Raw genomic sequence first — 18,296 nt, 5'->3', positions numbered from 1 at the left:
CATGATGATGTACCTGGTCACAAATTGTCTCCTTAGTTTAATAGGCTGTTCTTATCATGCATCTAATTGCCATATATATTATATAGCTTTACATTGTAAAGTTTTATGTTCATTTAACATATAATGTTTACTTAAGGGATGCTTAAAAGTGCAGATTATGCCCTTGCTTTTTAATTTTTTTTTTTTTTTTTTTGTTAATTAAGCAAGCTTATTGATGAAGAACTTCACAGGAAGTTCTCATAACCAAATCTGCAGTCCACCCTTCTTGCGGTCACAGCAGCAATTCCAGGGTAGCCCCGTCGCTTCTGTTTGAGGAGAGCCTGCGAAAAGACGGACGGTCAGTGTATTCTTGTCAGCGTATTCTTACTGGGAAACGTTGATGTGCCTCACGGTGGGTGCAGGTCGGTCTACGACATACCTTGATGGTGAGTATGATGATGATGATGACAAAGACCACTGAACTGATGATCACTGCAGGCACCAGCACAGGTAGAAGCTGACTGATGCTCTCAGAGGAGTCCTGTTTTTGAGGTGCTGGTTTTGGACAAGCAGTTTTCTCTAGAAAACCAACGGGGTCATTTTTAGAATCACGTCACTGTTGTCGTGGTTTTAGGACTCGTTCAAACAAAACGTCCTTAAGCTGAACTGTTGAGTTTAAAAGCTTCCACATGTGTAAAATTACGTACATATGTATCACTTATGTGCAGCAGCTAGGGAAAAAGACAGGTGTTAAAGGATGTGTACGTGAAGGAAGTGTTGAAAAGGTTTGTGTTGCTTTTGTTGTGCTGCCCTCGGTTTGGTTCAGCTGCACCGTACCCTTTTTGGGGAAAATATGTCAAGGAAAAAACAGTGACATAACATTCACACAATAACACTTATTGCTAGTCTGAATGACGTCTGTGCCTGCGCTGCGATTGGCTGGAGTCGCCCTCAGGGGGTACCCCTTCACTACACGAAGAGCGTAACAGTAAAAACCACAAAATCAGGCTCTGCGGCTGTCAGCGTACTGCGCTCATCTCTCAACAGGGCTGCCAAACCGAAACCAACTGTTGTTGCCTTCTTCTGAAATGATCTGAAAAGCTATGATGTAAGTGAGAATACTAGGTTCAGTCAGAGTCAAACCTGTCCAGTGGCTGGGCTTCCGTAAGGCCTGCACAGTAAGTCACGGCACCAGTCTGTAGTGACGCCTCTCTCGTTGAAATCATTTCTAAGCTGACCCCTTTGCACCATTAATTCTACACTTATTTTAAATTATTAAACGACAGGGATGCAGACCATTTTCGTGCATCGCTTCCAAACAGCAAAATGGGATGCGAACTTGCCCTCCAACCCTACTGCCTTACCTGGGATGTGGAAAAGGGTTCCATTGCCAGTTCCTATGCGGTAAGGGGGTGGGTACAGGACCTCCAGTGTGCAGCGATACAGGTCTGTGTCTAACCCCCTCAGGCCGGAGACAACAAGATCCACACCGGCCAGGCTGTGCTCTGCCTTGCAGCGAATGGGACCCTCTGTCTGGAACCCGGGCTTGGAGTGGGTGAGGTTGAGGCCAATTATGCACACCCTCTGGTTCCCATGCATGCCACGGTACAGAGCGACTACCAACTCCTGTGGCTGGATCTGCGGATTGTAGGAGCAGTGGAGCCGGAGCTCCCCATCACTGGCCACCAGCCGGTATGGTTGGGTCACGCGAAGCGCTGCAGAGGTGGCAGTGGGCAGCGGGAGAGTAAGGTTTCAGACACTGGTACAACTCATCCTCCTCAAAGACTGATGCTTAAAGGACACTGTCTCAGCAAGACCATCCAACAATCTGTTTTTTGTCTTTATTTTTTTAAATGGACAGACACCTGATCCAAGCATAACCAACAAGTTTACCTTCCTCATCCCTTCATATAGCGGGATATTCGCTGCAGAAATTGCAACTAACTGCATTTACGCTGTTGGTGATGATCTCCAGCTTCAAAGCCAGAGTGCACTTTCCATTATAATTACGCATGGGCGAGTATATCCGAACCCTTGGATGAGTGTACCTGAACTAGCTGCTATTTCTGTCTGGGGGGAAACCACAGAACATTCTCACCCACAGCAAATTCCCTGTTAAGTTTAATTCAACATCAATGTAGTGTCACTCGCATGGAACCAGCGCAAGCTCATGTTTTTTCCACTGTCTTTGTAACACTTCTCTAACCGTAGCTCTTTTTTAGACCTGAGGTCTCCCAAGGGAAGAGCCCGGGAATAGTTAGTCTTCATCCACTGCACCTCATGGGATCTAATCCTCATGATAAGCAGCATGCATGCAGTGTAGAGAGTGGAGCAGTACTCACCCATCCCGGCCGCGATGCAAAGTGTCACAAGGGTAATGAGTTTGAGGTTCATGACAGGTCCCACTGCCGTTGAGGAGGGACGCTCTTTTGCTCAAGTGTTCTGGTGTGTTTTGGTTGGCTTGGCGAGATTCGCTCGCGAGTTTTTATCTCTGAGCAGGAAGTGTGAGCTCTGCCAGACTCTAAGAAAGCAGCCCTGGGGTTGGTTACGAGCCTCTTCCTTAACCACATGGAAAATATAACATACTCGAGATGAATATATAAGCACTGCCTAGAGTTAGAAAGGCACGGGTGTGAACTTCTACCACCGGAACATTTAAGCGATTCTGGGGTATTTCTCTGAAGTCATTTCAGGCCAATCAATTTTTTTTTCCCTCCTTTTTTCGCTCCACTTTCAGGGCTTTCTGTGACATGTCACTGTTTGAACTGAAAGTCCTCTTGTTTTGCTGTTAACAAATGACCTCCCTTCGGTTACTCGACAATGAGCCCCTTGCCTTACAACGGAGAAGCCTTTAGTAACTGATGCGTAAAGGACAATCGTACGATACAAATCGCATCTCCGCTGTAATTCGCACCCCAGCGTGTCGCTGTCAAAATCTCCATGGCGAGTTATTTTTGTTGTGGAAAAACATCATTGATGCGCCTCCCTGCCTTCAGCCAGTTTACAGCAACGCTGAATGTGGGGAATGCTGATGTTTTGGTGGAAAATGCAGTATCAGCCTTTCTTGAAGCAGGTGACCCCGATCTGTGGCCTCTATCGCATTCATAAACACTGATGTTCCAAGGTGCCGTTGCAAACCGCAATATGGAAGGGACATGCTGTGTGACCGGATTGCACCGCACCAGAGAGGCTGCTGTAGCCTTGTTACCTAAATGACTAGATGCAGACTTATATTCAAATATTGCACTGCTCATCTGGACAGAGGCAAATGCAGCCCTTTTGCTGAGACTTCAGTTTGGTCAATGAAGCTGGTGCTTTGAAGGCTTGCGAGAAACCTCCTCACACTGGACCAGGACACAAGATCAGCACTCTGGATAATAAGGACAATAATCATCTTGGCATGCTTCCTTTTATTACTAAATGTTGTTTAGTACAATTAATTTAGGCTGTGATGTTGTGCAGTAAAACATCAGTGGCTAAATTAAATGCAGTGTGACAGTAAAATGGCAAGTAGCCTACAGGTTTCCCATGATCTGACAGTCACCGTTTTTACCAGGCCTGTCTTTACGCTGCCCTATGGCAAATTTGCAAAAATAAGCATCTGCCGTTGAACGTTTCACGCCAAATAAGGTAAAACTGTTAGCAGGTAGAGGCACTGGTGTCATCTCAGCACTTTATTCGTTTTTGCATGTGACCAAAAGATCGAGGGGAAACTCTTGATGGTTCGTGCATCTGAATAACAGTGTCTCTCCGAATGACTTCATTTTGCAAAAGACAGAAAGTGCCGTTTTAACCCCTTTCTGGCCATGCATTTCTGAGCCACAAAAGTCTAAATATGTGAATGGGTGAAATGCAACAGAACCAGATTTGCACTGGGAGGCACATGGTTATTGTACCTGGGACACAGCAATGGGGACAGCATGATCCCCTTCGCACAAAATCGACATTAATATGAGTCCAGTGGAGTAAGAGAGTTGAAATAAACACATTTATTCAGATCTATATTTATTCATTGAAAAGGCACTTTTTTCACAGCAGCATACAGGCTGAGCATCGACACCAAAGGGCGTTTAGCACCCGACGCAGGGCTTTAGATACAGGCACAAAGTACAGCAAAGAGCTTTCATCAAGTGTGAATCTGATAGCAAATACATCGCAGATGGTGTCGGACAAATTGCACACGTTTCGGCAAATGCAAATTCAAAATATTTCAGACATGTTTCCTCCAAATAAAATTCATCTTGGATTATTTCCCTTCTAGGCAAAGAACTGGAATTTTTCCCTTTTACTCCCTTGCCTTTCAGTTGGGACTTTCCCCCCCCCCCCCTTTCTTCTCTCACCATTATGCTTACTTACAACTTTAATAATCAGTTATTGCAGTACTTTAACGTATAGCCAATCTTTTATGTGAATTATGCTTCTGATCCCTTGTTCGTGTGTGTGACTGCGAGAAGAGCACTCTATAAAAATGAACTGAATTGTTTGTGCAGCACATTGTTGGTGTCTTTAATGCCCTCAGAGGTCGGAAAGTTGCCATTTCTGATCATTTTACACAGTGGAACTGTGATTGTTATAATTTAGCCGCTTTGCTGATTCTTTTCCCAAGTCAACACACTTTTTTTGTGTTCGTCAACCACTTGCCTGTCAGGGTCACAGTGGTCCAGAACCTATCCCAGCAGCACAGGGCACGGCCTGGACAGGACACCAGTCCATCACAGGGCAGTCATATGTGCAGTCACTCACTCGCTACAGGCAATTTACAGTCAGCAATTCACCTGAAACCAGAATTGTGTGAGGAAACCAGAGCACCTGGAGGAACCCTATAAACGTAACTTTACATTTTAACCGTTTGCAAAACTGGATCTGTAACAAATTGGTCACAAGTCCGGTTGTTCATCCAACGAGCTACCTACGCTGACCCCAAAGTGGCCTGGCACCTCCTCCTGTCTTCACCCACTGTTCCCGTTAACCTTGCGCTTTGAATTTCTGATTAGCACGAACAGAAATTATTTTGCTGCATGGTAATTGGGGCAGAAACAAAAGGCATTGTTTCTGTGAACATGTTATCAGTGAGAGAGCAGGCCTGCAAAGCCTGGTCATGCAGTCAGACCTCTTTTACTCAGCCGTATTGTTAATCGCAGAGAACATCGGCCGAGATAAAACGCTTCGTGTGCAGACAAAGTAAGCAATTATTAAAATTAGTCAGCAAGCTAAGTGGGTAAGTGAGAAGGCAAATGGAATAGATAATATGCTAGTTAGAGTTAACGCATTTCATCGGGTAAGTTAAGTGTGCCGTGTCCTCAGCAGAGTCCGGTTATGTCCTCCTCTCTTCTGTACTCCCTGCGTGGTAACGCAGAACGGCCAACGACGTCGTTTAGTTTTTGTGCCCATCGTGTGCTAAATTTCTCTGGCACCTGTCTAGTGGGGTGGCGGCGCTCATGTTGATTCATCGCTGAAGTTCTTATCTGCTATATTCATTTCCTGTGGTTTGGAAATATCACATGGAAATATCAACTGTTTTTCCATGGCTCTGTCAAGAGCAAGATTTCACATTGTTTTTTGTGGATTTGCAGAGAAATACCCCTTTTCAGAGATATGTGGGTTGTGGGAGTCTTTTTTTTTTTTTTGTTCTTTTTTGTTGCGCCTGAATATCACAGGTCACCTATTGATGTTGACAACTTCCAGTCGAGGTTCTCGAGCCTCAGTCCTTCCTGCCCCACGGTGACAGACTGTGGAATTACCTGTGTCCCCAACAGGGCCTATGGTACATTTTCGTCTAACGTGCAACGTGTGTCGCTATAATGAAGCGAGAAGCTTAAAAGGGCAGTTTGATGCATGCAAGAGGCAGGATGGTTGTGTGCGCTCAGTTGAAACGCCCAGCGAAAGGTCTCCTCTCAAGTATCCAGACTTTGAGCTTCCCACAGGTTCCTTTTGTGTTTCTCTTGCTCGATATGTCAAATGTCATGTGTGAAGGACGAGATCGGAGAGTTCACCGCTGCGCAGCTGCTCGCCGATGAGCCGAGCGGAGCTGCAAAGCCTCCACGTCGTCGCCACACGCTTCACACACCCGCTTATTTGAATACGTCGTCCGTTGAGATGGGAACCAAGCGCACGGTGCCGAAACTGTCCATTTTTGTGCTTGAGTGAAATAATTGATATTGATGTGGGTTTTTTCTTTTTTAAAAAAAAAATATATGTTTGGACAAACAAATTTCCCGGCAGATCGAAAAACAGTATTGGTAATTTGAAATTCGGGCTTACCGTCATCAACCCCTGTTAAACAACTGAAAGTCGCAATTTGACTGTTGTTCCGTCAAGAATTGGAGGAAAAAGCTTGCATGCATGCAGCCCGATGGCAATTCGGCAAAAACTTGCAATATCATGATCGCGCATAATTGCACATGGCTTTTGCAGACAGACGTTCTGAGAAACGGAGCCGCAACACAACTGAAAAACCAATATGTATGTGATAAAATATATGGCATATGCAAAAAAGGCAAATAATGCGTGTGCCCTTTTAGCAGTTGTATGATTAATAACTTTTTTTATCCAGTCATTTAAAACCAGCTTCAGTATGTGAGAAATAATGTTGAAATTATTTCTATTGATTCATCTCATTTTTAATGTAGTATGTATCAGGAAAACTTGACCTTTAAATTGAAATAGCTCACCCGTTTGGTACATAGCAGGTTACTGAAAAAATGTGTGTTTATTAATAGCTAAAGCTTCTCTTTTAATATTTCTAGTCTCTGTCAGAGGTAACCCAACGCTGACAAATACAATATTCCACCTAGATAAATCATTTTAGCACCTTTTTTGTCATTAACACAGTAAATGCTTGCTGGCTTGTAAAGAATGATGTATATCTAATTATCTATCTATAATAAAGTTCTTCAGTGCAATTTCTACTATTAGTATTAGGCTGGAAGAAATTATCTGTTCTTTAGTAGAAGGCAAAATGTGATTTTCTTATTTATTGTTTTATAAAATGGAAAAAAGCACAGAGAAGTGTGAAGCCCCTCTCAGGTGTGTTACCGCAGAGATTAGGTTTGCTGCTGTTTTAACTTGCAATACTCATGTTATTGATGCTCCTTTTTATATTTCTTGTGCTTCTTCTTCTATTTTGATTCTTTTTCTTTCTTTTTTCTCCTTCCTGTGGTTAGTTGGAATTTCCCCGACATCGCTGGTTTTTCAGTGTTTTGCAACAATGCAATTTATTACAATATCGTTCACTTCCTAAACAAGATTGTGTGATTCAAGACGAATCTTAATTTATTATACAGTTTTTTCCCCATGTATTTATGAGCAGAAAGAAACATGTGTCCAAATACTTTTGTGCCATTATGTTGTCATATGAGTGAACCTGCAATAGTCTGCCTGAAATCAGTTATGGGCTTAGCCACCATCATCACCACCACCATCATCATCATCATCATCATCATGGTTCATCAGTTTCCCGACACTTGACACAATCCTTACTTGTGAAAAGGAACTGATTTTTAATTATTGTTTTCTTAATACTTTTCAGGTTTTACTCAGCTGCCTTCTTTAAAGGTCATAAGGGGAAAGTGTCAGTTTTTACATTTTGGTGCCCACACCGGTAAATGGTTTTTTCTGCTTTGGAATCCCTCTGTGCTCTGTGACACTGCGTTGAACAAACACTTATTAATTGAATGATTGCAGGGTTGTCGCTGTGCTTCCAACATAGCATCCTCATCACAGTCACTACCTTTCTTATGTTTCTATTCCTATTTGTCAGCATTTGTCTTTATCATCTGACTAGTTAATAAGTCTCACATTCCAGTGACACTCATCCAGTTCAGCAGTTTCTCAAAAATATTCCATTGCCTAGAATAAACACAATATGGCAATCTTTGCTTTCTTTTTCATTTTTTTTTGGGACTGTGATACAATATTTCAATACGTACAATTTGATGTTTCCTTGGGAAAATTCTTTTTTTTTTTTTTTTTTTTTTAACAGAAGCTGACCTTCATACTGTTTAGACTGTAACTATGCTTGAGATGTTTGCGATGTGTGGTTTCCACTTTAAACCCATTGCTCTAGTAAATGTGTCACATTCTTTATCAGGTAACCCAGTCATGATTCATCAAGATCTGAAACCGGCTACTTTTATTAATCATCCTTATTAGCATGTGAGGCCTTGTCGTTCTCTAGAAATCGTCTTTCATTCTTTGACGCATGTTAAGAGGAATGTGACTGAACTCTCTGGGTATCATCACTGGAACAAATGACACAAACAGTGAGGCGGGACTCTCGTTCGTCTTCTCTTTTGATGTAATGACACAGTACCACCACCCCCCATGGCCCTCACAGCCTCTCTGTGGAACTCTGGGCTGTGTTTCCATGGCAATGAAGCGGCGTGACTAAGATGCTCGAAGCCCTTTGACTGTCCCCTGCTGGAAGGTGCCATAATGACCCAAGCACAGTGTTACCTGCTGAGATGGTCCAGAATATTGCATCTACGTTTATATTTACTCATTTAGCTGGCTCTTCTCTAAAGCAACTTACTATTATTTACCCAGTTATACAGCTGAGTAATTTTTTACTGGAGCAATTTAGAGTAAGCACCTTGCTCAAGGGTGCAGTACAGTAAGAGTAATGGGGATTCGAACCTGCAACCTTTGGATCCACAGGTTGTAGCTACCAGCTGTTATTATCGTATGTGTGTAAGAGCAAACCATGTGGGCTGGACGTGAACAGAACAAAGCTGCAGTGTGAAACCCTAGGTAAACGAATATTGTTGGACACTAGAAGATGCTTATCCTGAACGAAGAGAACAGCACAAAATGCCGAAAAAGAAAGATGATGACTTGTGGGGAAACTGTTCCGCTAGATAATCCAATAAGTGCATAACAGCAAACGACTGACAGACTGATGCAAGTACAAGTTTTCGTTTGAGAAGTTTTTATGAATTTGTGACATTTCGTCAGCTGATTTACACTTCCGGCCAGGTGGTGGCGCACTTGTTCCGGAGCTGGATGTCGCACCAAAGGGCCTTTTGTGACTGATCCTCAGCAGAGCAAGTGCTGTGGTGCTTGGCATGCCATCGTTGTGCACACACTAGTACCGGCGCCTCACGGGTCCTGGGCTGTGGGTTTGAATCTGATGCGGGCTCTATGGAGTTTACATGACCTCCCTGTGGTTCACGTGGATTTCCTCCAGGTACTCTGGTTTCCTCCCACAGTCCAAACACATATGTTTCAGGTGAAATGGTGGCTCTAAATTTCCTGTAGTGTGTCAACGTGAAATTAAATGTGTGACAGTGCTGTGATGGACTGGAGTCCCATCCAGGGTGTACCCTGCCTCATGTACTTTGGTTCTGGGATAGGTTCTGGACCACTGCAGCCCTGCTCTGGACAAGGAGTCACTGATGATAGATACACAAAGAGAGGAAAATAACATATTTTTAAAAACAGATGGAAGTAAGGCTTAATGGCACAGATACATCATCCCATAATCCAAGCAGGCCTTGAGGTTCCAGTGGCGGCTCAGTGGGAAATTCGTCACAGCTCCAGAAAACGCAAATCCCATCACAATATAACATTCCAGCCTTTGCAGTAAAAGATGGGTGGAGGCGGGGTGATTCCCAACTCAGTTTATGGCCCAGGGCTGCATACCATTATAATATAAAACATTATTTCAGCTTTACATTATAACTATACAATTATATATACAGTACAATAAACAGCACACACACATGTTTCAGGGTGCCTATGATTTCTCACAGATATATAAACACGCATCATAAAAGTATTATCACTCCTCCTACAGGGAGCTTCATCTGGAAGCAGCTGTTGTCCAGAGGATGTTTTCTAAGCTATTGTGTCACATACATTGAAACAATATACAGTTTCATCTGTTGTACAACCTGTTATAGTTCCAAATAACAGATCTGACAGGGTTCCACATGGAATCACCAAAGATTTTTGGTTTAGTTGCATTTTTTGGTACACTGTGTTTATTAATTAATAGTTTTTTTCTCTCTCAATGTCCAGGTTGCCTGGTTCTCCTGTGTCTCAGAGCAGCTCTGATGGCCACTCCATGTGTGTCCAAGTGGGATCCTACTTGGTCATTCTGACTCTGGTCAGCTGCTGTATCCCCATATGACCCCTGAAGCCTCTGGGTTTCATGTTCATGTAGTCGGTCTCATTGCTATCACACTGCTTCAATTTGTGCTGCAATACAGAGAGTTTGCGTTACTTGTTAAGCGCTTACCCAAAATGACTTACAAAGGAAACAATTTCACATCCATTCATACATTTAACAGCATATTCTACTAAACTCGTCACATCTAAGTGTCCCTTCCTGCTAATGCAATGCACACATTGTATTTTCTATGAGATGTGCATCACTTTGGAGAAGAGTGTCTGATAAATGAATACATGTAAATATAAAGCAATTAATTACCCCTTTTATTTACAGTAACAGCAGCTTGAACCAATAACCTTCTGATTACACCTACTGGTTCTTAAACACTCGAGTCTAGTGCTAGAAATGGCTATTAGCTGTCATTTATATCCATACCTTAGAATTTCAGCACATAAGTAACGGTCATTAAAATCTTGTGCGAAGGATGAAGAAATATATAATATTCATGATATTAACATAACGTGTTATATTATTCATAACTTGTGTTATTCTGAACATATTAGCTTCCTAAAACTTGTCATGTGTTTGTCATACAGATTCTTAATGAATTAATTTAATAAATTTAATGTATCTACTTCATTATCTGCGTGAAAGTTTATCCACTATTCAACAGCTATGATCTCAAAGTTATAGAGCATGAACATATTGTGTTATGTTATTTTCAAGTGAACAAAATAGAACAGCAGTAACTGCCATGTTCACTCTTGTTGCTCGTCTAAAGCTCAGTGTCCTGCAGTGATTACGGTCCGGAAGCCTTGAAGGAAACCCACCCAGATCTTCACGGTGATCTTGATGATCACTAGACTGTAGATGGCCAGCAAGCCGCAGCCCACTGCCCAAGGCCAGAAAACGGCCGAGGGGCTGTCGGATGTGCAGTCATTGGGACACGTTTCTGTTAACCAAGGACACAATGACATTAATAAGCGTGATAAAGAAAAGGGTTCAGCTTCTTGACAAGACAGTATATGGACGATATACAGTTAAGAGAGAACTTTCAAACTGAATTTTAATTTTGCGTCTTCATTTTTGACAAAGTGTTATACAGTATTTTTAGCTGACACCTTTAAGTAAAATGACTCACAGTATAAGGTATCCAGACTAAACTAATAGAAGTGTTTACCCATTTACACAGATGATCGGAACAGAAAGCCCTTCCCATTTGCCTTCTTAACATTAAGCTCATATTGGTGTCTGTGGTTTCGAACATGATTCCAGGTTTTGGAATCAGATGAAGGAAAAGCAGGCATCCAGAGTAAACTAATTACAACTGTTTACCCATTTACACAGATGAGTAATTTCCACTGTATCAGTTCAAAGTCAGCACTTTGATCAAAGACATTGCAGCAGGAGTTGAGTCCGAACCTGGGATCTGTAAGGCGGCAGGCTTGTCTACAGCACTGCTTGCTGCTACATGTCTTTTATGTGTATTTTTTGCCCCGGGTCAGTTTTGTTTGTCAAGTAAAGGCAACGTTTTCTTACAATATAAGTGTTATTTCCTCACCATGTGAGAGAATGACTGAGTAGACAGTTTCATGCAGCAATAAATGTTTCACTCACACCGATGAGAAAAACTGAGAAGGTATATAAAACTTCAGATAACAGAAGGCAAAAAATCCCAAAAACAGTATCAGAAAAACAATTGCACATGTTTTAATTTAGGAATCAGCTCAGTTTAGCCTATTTTTTTCCATCTGGCTATTAATTACTCTAAATATTGCAGTGCTTTATCTTCTTGTTTTATTCAATATTGTATTTTTTATTGATATAAAAAACTATAGAAGAATGACCTTAGGGAGTTTTTCCACTAACACATACTGGGTAATTCATCACTATGATATGATTACAAGGTTTATAATATCTTGTACCTCATGAATTATTTTAAAAATACTTTTTTCCTTAATATGATTTTTAAACTCGATGTGGGTATAATTTGACTATCTGTCCTCCATTAAATTTTAACATCTACAATTATGCAAATAATTCTTTGTAACAAGCAATTTTTCAGAACCGCTTGTCCCATACAGGGTCGCGGGAAACCGGAGCCTACCCGGCAACACAGGGCGTAAGGCCGGAGGGGGAGGGGACACACCCAGGACGGCACGCCAGTCCATCACAAGGCACCCCAAGCGGGACTCGAACCCCAGACCCACCGAAGAGCAGGACCCGGTCCAACCCACTGCGCCACTGCGCCACCGCGCCCCCTACAACAAGCAATTAAGGTGAAAGAAATTTTTTTTCAAACTGCTGTCACTTTCAAGCAAAATATGGTGTTTTATGAGGATGTAACCTAATTTTCCTAAGTACTTACCTGACTTGTTAACAGAATTTTCTACGAATTCAGAGAAACGGAAAGCCCTTCCATTTGCCTTCTTAACATTAAGCTCATTTTGGTGTCTGTGGTTTTGAACATGATTCCAGGTTTTGGGGACATAAAGATTTAGGTGAGATGAAGGAAAAGCAGCCGGGTGGACTGATAAATGTTAGAACCCAGTGCTACTACCACCACAGCTGTTGTGTTTAAGAGAAAGATGGGGAATGAAGAAGAGGCAGGGAAATCCCCAGGAGGTGTGTACCTAGGATAATCAGATGGCTTTGTCCCTCTGGACCTGACGCCTCTGAAGGGGAAGACTGATCCTCAATCCTGCAGGTGTACAGGCCTGTCCTGTTGACCATCTCTGGTGAGAGTGTGAAGTGGCTGTCATTGTGTGCGTGAACCTGGAAAGCCATGCCGGCTGGTGTCCATCTAGGAGACTTCGCCGTCCAGTTCTGTCCGATGGTGCTGGAGGCAACCTTGACCCCGTTTTTCAGCAGGCTGAAGTTTGCGGAGGATGGTGTGTCCAGGTGAGGGCATGGAATGATTGCTTCCTTGCTGGCGGACACCTGTTGGATGGGAAATTGTTCTGGGGGGGGTGGTGGGGTTGGAGATAAGAAGAAGAAGCAGACTGCGTTTCAGCACACTGGATATCTCTGTTGATTCAGTGTAACCTTCTGCACCATTACCATGGTTTCCGGAGGTGGTTTCGTGAGATCAGTTCCCATGTTTCTTTCTTGCTCTTTCATTTGCCTCTCCTTTCGCTCAAAGTCTATTGTCAAAACTGACATTAAAATCTTGCAGAGTTGCATGAAAGTATCAGCAGCGGAACAGAACGTGTGTTAGACGCTGTTGCCAGGTCTTTGTTAGACTGACACTGTGTGAAATGCTCCTGCACAGCCTTTTCGTAGCAGTACCTTAACCCAAAAACAACCTGAGCACGTCGAAGTTGTAAAAATGCTGTCAGAAAACATCAAAGATACTGAAAACAAATGGAAACGAAACTATGAATCACTGAAGACAATAGTCACATGAATGAATTTCTTTTTCTTCATTTTCAACGTAGAATTTCTAAATGCCAAAAATCAGCCCACATTTTGCAAAACATTGAAATATTTTTGCTTTTTCTCTACCCACATCCGCAGCTGATATATTTTACCGTTTACTTAAATTATATCAAAAAGAATTAGGTTATTTAAGTGCTAGGCTGTGATATCTACTTCATGTATGAATTATATTTTGACACTTTTCATTTGAATAAATCTGTCCATATGATAAAAGTGCCGTTTAAATTCACCTTTTCATGTGTAACATTACATAAAGAGTATTACAGTCATTTTTACCATACCGCTTTGTTGGAATTCTTATCAGGTACACTTAAATAGTTTGATCCATTTTTTTCCACAATACATGGGTTTAGATGTTTTCCAGGTGCACATTCTGGAGTAAATGAGAGCAAATAAACTTCTTTTTAAAAAATGTGTACAGTGAATGTGTGGATTTGAACAGGATTCCTTGCCGTTCATGCTTGTCTGAGTACTGTGACAACACGATGACCGCGAGTGTGACCTCCACCATGTCCGGGCTCGAGACACACTCACCGTGGCAGCCGAAGCAGAGTCCAGCGAGGGTGGCACTGAGGAGGATCGCTGCGATCCACGCCTCGGTCATGTTCGCTCCTCGACACGTCCCAGCAGAAGCTGATCCTCGTCGGATGGCTCTTGGACCCTCAACGCAGCCACCCACAGTGGTCCCTGAAGGGCGATTCAGCAGCGTTGTAGGTCACAGGCGTCCATGTACACACCCAGCCTGTGGCAGCAAGGAGGGAAGCAGGTCGTCAGGGGCAACGCCTGACAGTGGCTTCTGCCACAAACGTTGAGAGGCTCCACAGAGTGTAGAGCGCACAGTAATGTCAGTCACAGTCAGTTCTCTACTACAAGGATATAGTCAGCAGGGTGAAAAATCGACAGACAGGGCAGGACTGGAGCACAGGCCACGCCTCCACCCACACACACAACCGCAAATCTCTACTTATTACAGCTGTCCAACAATACCCTGTCAGTCACTTGTCTTAGGTTGCCTTGAGCGCTGTCTCATGCAAAGTACTATACTTGATCCAGAGTTAACCAGTGTCTCTGTGGCTGGTGGAAAGTTTTCTCTGCCCCTGACCTTTGAGGGCTCCACGAGCTTACATGAAGGAGCTGACAGCGCTCCTTCTGTGAGTCACACACATAGTCCGCTCCCTATTCCCTGGCGTGAGTTGATCCACCTGCCGTTCTGCTCCCCCAGCATTTGACGATGCTGCAGGTGGATTGCAGTTGCACCGTTGGTTTTTTTAGAAGGAGGTGGTTTTCTGGCGGAACAACGACAGTGCCGGTAACGGTGTCAGTGATGTCAGCCCACACACGTCGTGCTACAGTACCAGAGCAGAGGCGGCACGCGGCTGCACCCAGATCAAAAGCGGAACTCAAGAATCGGTCCTTTGGTTTCCTGCTTATCTGCTTATGACATCTGTTGTGTTTCTGTGGGGGTGTAGCTGCAGCGGTGTATACGGACCCAGACGGAAATCACTGAGGTCGGACCCCTAGGCATCACTCCCCCCAGGATCATTTCTCTAAGGGGAAGCCCAGGGACCCCCCGGAAGCCAGTGAAAGTGTGAGTTTTTTAAAGATTCATATTGGAAATGCAGTTCCTCTGCTGTGGCGGGAATGTGCCACATTCCACTGCCAGAAGAAGAGAAGAGCACGACACACACCAGCGTATGGGTCAGTTATGATGAACAATATGTCAAAGCAAAACTCCCTAGGTCGACACACTGGAATGTGTGCCAAAGTAGCCAGAGGAGACGGCCACGGGGTCTGAAGATTTGAGAAGTCACGTTAAAAATATGAAAGTAGCTCTGAAAGTTTGTATTTAACATATGCTGAAGGTGAAGATTTCCATCAAAAGTGCGTTAACTGCATGTTTCACAGTGGGGCCAGAAAAGTAGAAAGGGAGGCTCAAACCCTGTTTCTTGCCTTCACACACATCCATTTCCAAGAAACTTGCCAAAATGCAAGAGCGGAAACAAAGCAGAAACACGACGACGACGCATGCGGCTCTAAGACACCAGGATTCGCTTGCGCAGGTAACACGTCTACATAAGTAGAGAGTGAAAGAGCAGGTGGGAACAAGTACATGAGGCCCAGAGAGACCAGGTGGGACAGTGACACAAGTGAAAGAGACCCAGGTCTGACGGACTGCTCATTACATGGGCTGTGGCTTGTATTTGAGGGCAGGAAGGTCAGTCTCTACTCTTGGAGGGCTTCATTCCCGGAGCAGCTGAGGGCGTAGTAATCAGAGCCGCCACCCTGCCATTATAGAACTTGGGTTCAAGCTGTAGTACCTTCGAGCAAGGCGCATCCTTGCTCCGGTAAAAATGACTTGAGTTGCTTTTGGAGAAGAGCATCAGCTAAACTAATAAATAAGATGTAAATCTAAATTATAACTGGCAGGTGAGTAATACTTGAAATATCAAGTAAGATGACTTAGTAGGCCTGCACAAATAGTGACTGTAGTAATTAAAAAATTAAGAAAATAACAGAAAAATCAAGGTCATACGGAAAGAAGCAAACATTTCACTGTGTGCCGCTTGTCTAGGGGATGATTACAGTAAATGGAGATAAAAATGGGACATCATCACACCTGCCTAGTGGACCCGTTGTTATTCAGACGATAAATGACAGGTACATCGAAACAGAAAGCTCTCTGTTTCTGATGCAGCAGAAGGGAGGTATCATTTCCTGTTTTTTTACATGCTTTCTTTCTTTCCTTCTTGCTTGGTGCACATGAACTCACACCTGCCGAACAGCAAACTTCCCTCCCCTCAACTCTTGTCAACAGATTACATAGTAAACAACTTCAAAATGCCCAGCAAGTCACTTTTACACCAATGTAGGAATATAAAAAAAGCTACAAAAAAAAAAAAAAACTGATTGACAAAAACTGACAAAAATAATTAAATTGTTCCAGTGATTTTTTTAAAAACATTTTACAGCAAATTAAATCATCTGATCGTCTTAAAGGACAAATATTTTAGTACTCAAGTTCAATTTGCTGTATCCTGAGACCATCGTAATTTAGGGAAAAAGAAGAATGACCATTGATTCATCAAACCGTACTGTAAAGTGTAAATTAGCTAATTCCCAAGTTTTTTTAAAAAAGGGTTATATTTTATGTTTTGCAATTTTCAAATGAAAACAAATAAAAAAATAAAGCAAAACATGACTGCTGACTTAAACCGTTTCTAGACAGATTTTGACCCTTCGCTAAGTCCACACTGAGAGGTCGCGCGCGGTGAGGACGCGGTGGTTTGGGCTCCCTCCGCCTTCTGCTCACGCGCAGTTACTCATTGCATACTGCTTCCGGGTCGGGGGTCACTGCTTTACACTGCCAACCCCTTCAGAATGTCCCGCTTTTAGGGATGTTAAAGTGTATTTTGCCTACGGTTTGTAATGTTTTATAAAGGAAGAAAAAGGAAAAGTTGTGACGTGCTCCTAAACTTATAGCTTCTGTTCTGTTGTCACTGTGGGCCCCAGTTATTTTTTAAATTGTGAAACTAACAGCCCGTGAGGACTTAAGCCTCGTGCCACATTTTCAGGGACTCTGAAGAGGTGAATTATTATCCCAGCTCAAATTAACAACAAATATAACATACCTAGATTCAAATCTTGCAGTACTTTACAGAGATGTTGGGGCTGGGGAAAGAAGATGAGACGATACCAGTAGTGGACAGTAGAGGGGGGTACATTCATGGGTTACACTGGAAAAGGCTTTTAATTCAGTCTCGTTTAAAACAAGTTTTAATTCTTCTGTTAGGCGCACAATCCGGTTTAATTTTCTTTTATTTAATTTATCATTTCAGAGTAATCAGATATTATTTCGAATTAGTTTGGATGTAAAGATGAACAGTTAAATGGCTTTTTTTGTGTTTTGTCTATTAACCCGTCCATATTGTTTGGTTTACTGTAAGCGTGCATTAAATAAACATTAAGTAAAAAAATTTAATAAATTGTATACTAAGTTTGCAACGGGGGTGCGGTGGCGCAGTGGGTTGGACCGCAGTCCTGCTGTCCGGTGGGTCTGGGGTTTGAGTCCCGCTTGGGGTACCTTGTGACGGACTGGCGTCCCGTCCTGGGTGTGTCCCCTTCCCCCTCAGGCCTTACGCCCTGTGTTGCCGGGTAGGCTCCGGTTCCCCGTGACCCCGTACGGGACAAGCGGTTCTGAAAATGTGTGTGTGTGTGTGTATACTAAGTTTCAGTGTACTCTTTCATAATATAAACCTAAATTCTTAATATACTTTACGTAGCATATATCTGAAAAAAAAATCAATCCATGCAATCATCAATAACTACTTGTTCAGTGCAGGATTGCAGTGATATGTTATTTATGACAGAAGGATTATGGTGTGAGGCAGGACACCACCCTGGATGGGACAACAAATACCACTTCATCACATGGAATCACACATACAGTACAGGCTATGAAAGACAAGTTCACCTGAATAGTAAAAAAAAAACAGGCAAGTATTGTAAGTTCTACAGTGGGCCAGTTTAGGACCAATCCAGTGCATCACATTTACATTTATTCATTTAGCAGATGCTTTTGTCCAAAGCGACACACATCTCAGCAAAAGTACAATTTATGCATTAAATTAAGAGAAAGAGACATAGCTGCAGACAAACTACTCAAGTAAACCTAGTTTGTTGCCTACCACTTGCTGCACCGAGGTTTATCGTTCAAAAAGGTGCATAAAACACAGCATAGACAAATCCTGATACCCTCCTACCATTTATA

The 18,296-nt window shown here is 42.8% G+C and overlaps 2 protein-coding genes across 2 annotated transcripts; both read right to left on the bottom strand.

Annotated features, from left to right (window-relative positions):
- Positions 1–174: 174 nt before the first annotated feature.
- Positions 175–2,419, bottom strand: LOC108942650 (T-cell-specific surface glycoprotein CD28-like). Its single transcript, XM_018766113.1, has 4 exons — positions 2,322–2,419; positions 1,344–1,694; positions 419–558; positions 175–320 (listed from the first exon to the last, which is right to left on the bottom strand). The coding sequence occupies exons 1-4, from the start codon at positions 2,371–2,373 to the stop codon at positions 225–227; spliced, it is 639 nt and encodes a 212-aa protein (XP_018621629.1). The 5' UTR covers positions 2,374–2,419; the 3' UTR covers positions 175–224.
- A 7,070-nt stretch (positions 2,420–9,489) lies between these two features.
- LOC108942693 (uncharacterized) lies at positions 9,490–14,371 on the bottom strand. The gene is made up of 4 exons (XM_018766156.1): positions 14,063–14,371; positions 12,724–13,050; positions 10,921–11,042; positions 9,490–10,176 (listed from the first exon to the last, which is right to left on the bottom strand). Exons 1-4 carry the CDS (start codon positions 14,130–14,132, stop codon positions 10,063–10,065), a joined length of 633 nt encoding a protein of 210 aa, XP_018621672.1. The 5' UTR covers positions 14,133–14,371; the 3' UTR covers positions 9,490–10,062.
- Between the last annotated feature and the right edge of the window lie 3,925 nt (positions 14,372–18,296).

The sequence above is a fragment of the Scleropages formosus genome, chromosome 14 (genome assembly GCF_900964775.1).
Source record: "Scleropages formosus chromosome 14, fSclFor1.1, whole genome shotgun sequence".
Classification (NCBI taxonomy): Eukaryota; Metazoa; Chordata; class Actinopteri; order Osteoglossiformes; family Osteoglossidae; genus Scleropages; species Scleropages formosus.
The sequence above is the reverse complement of the archived record's forward strand: the minus strand, read 5'-3'. Positions and strand labels throughout refer to the sequence as shown.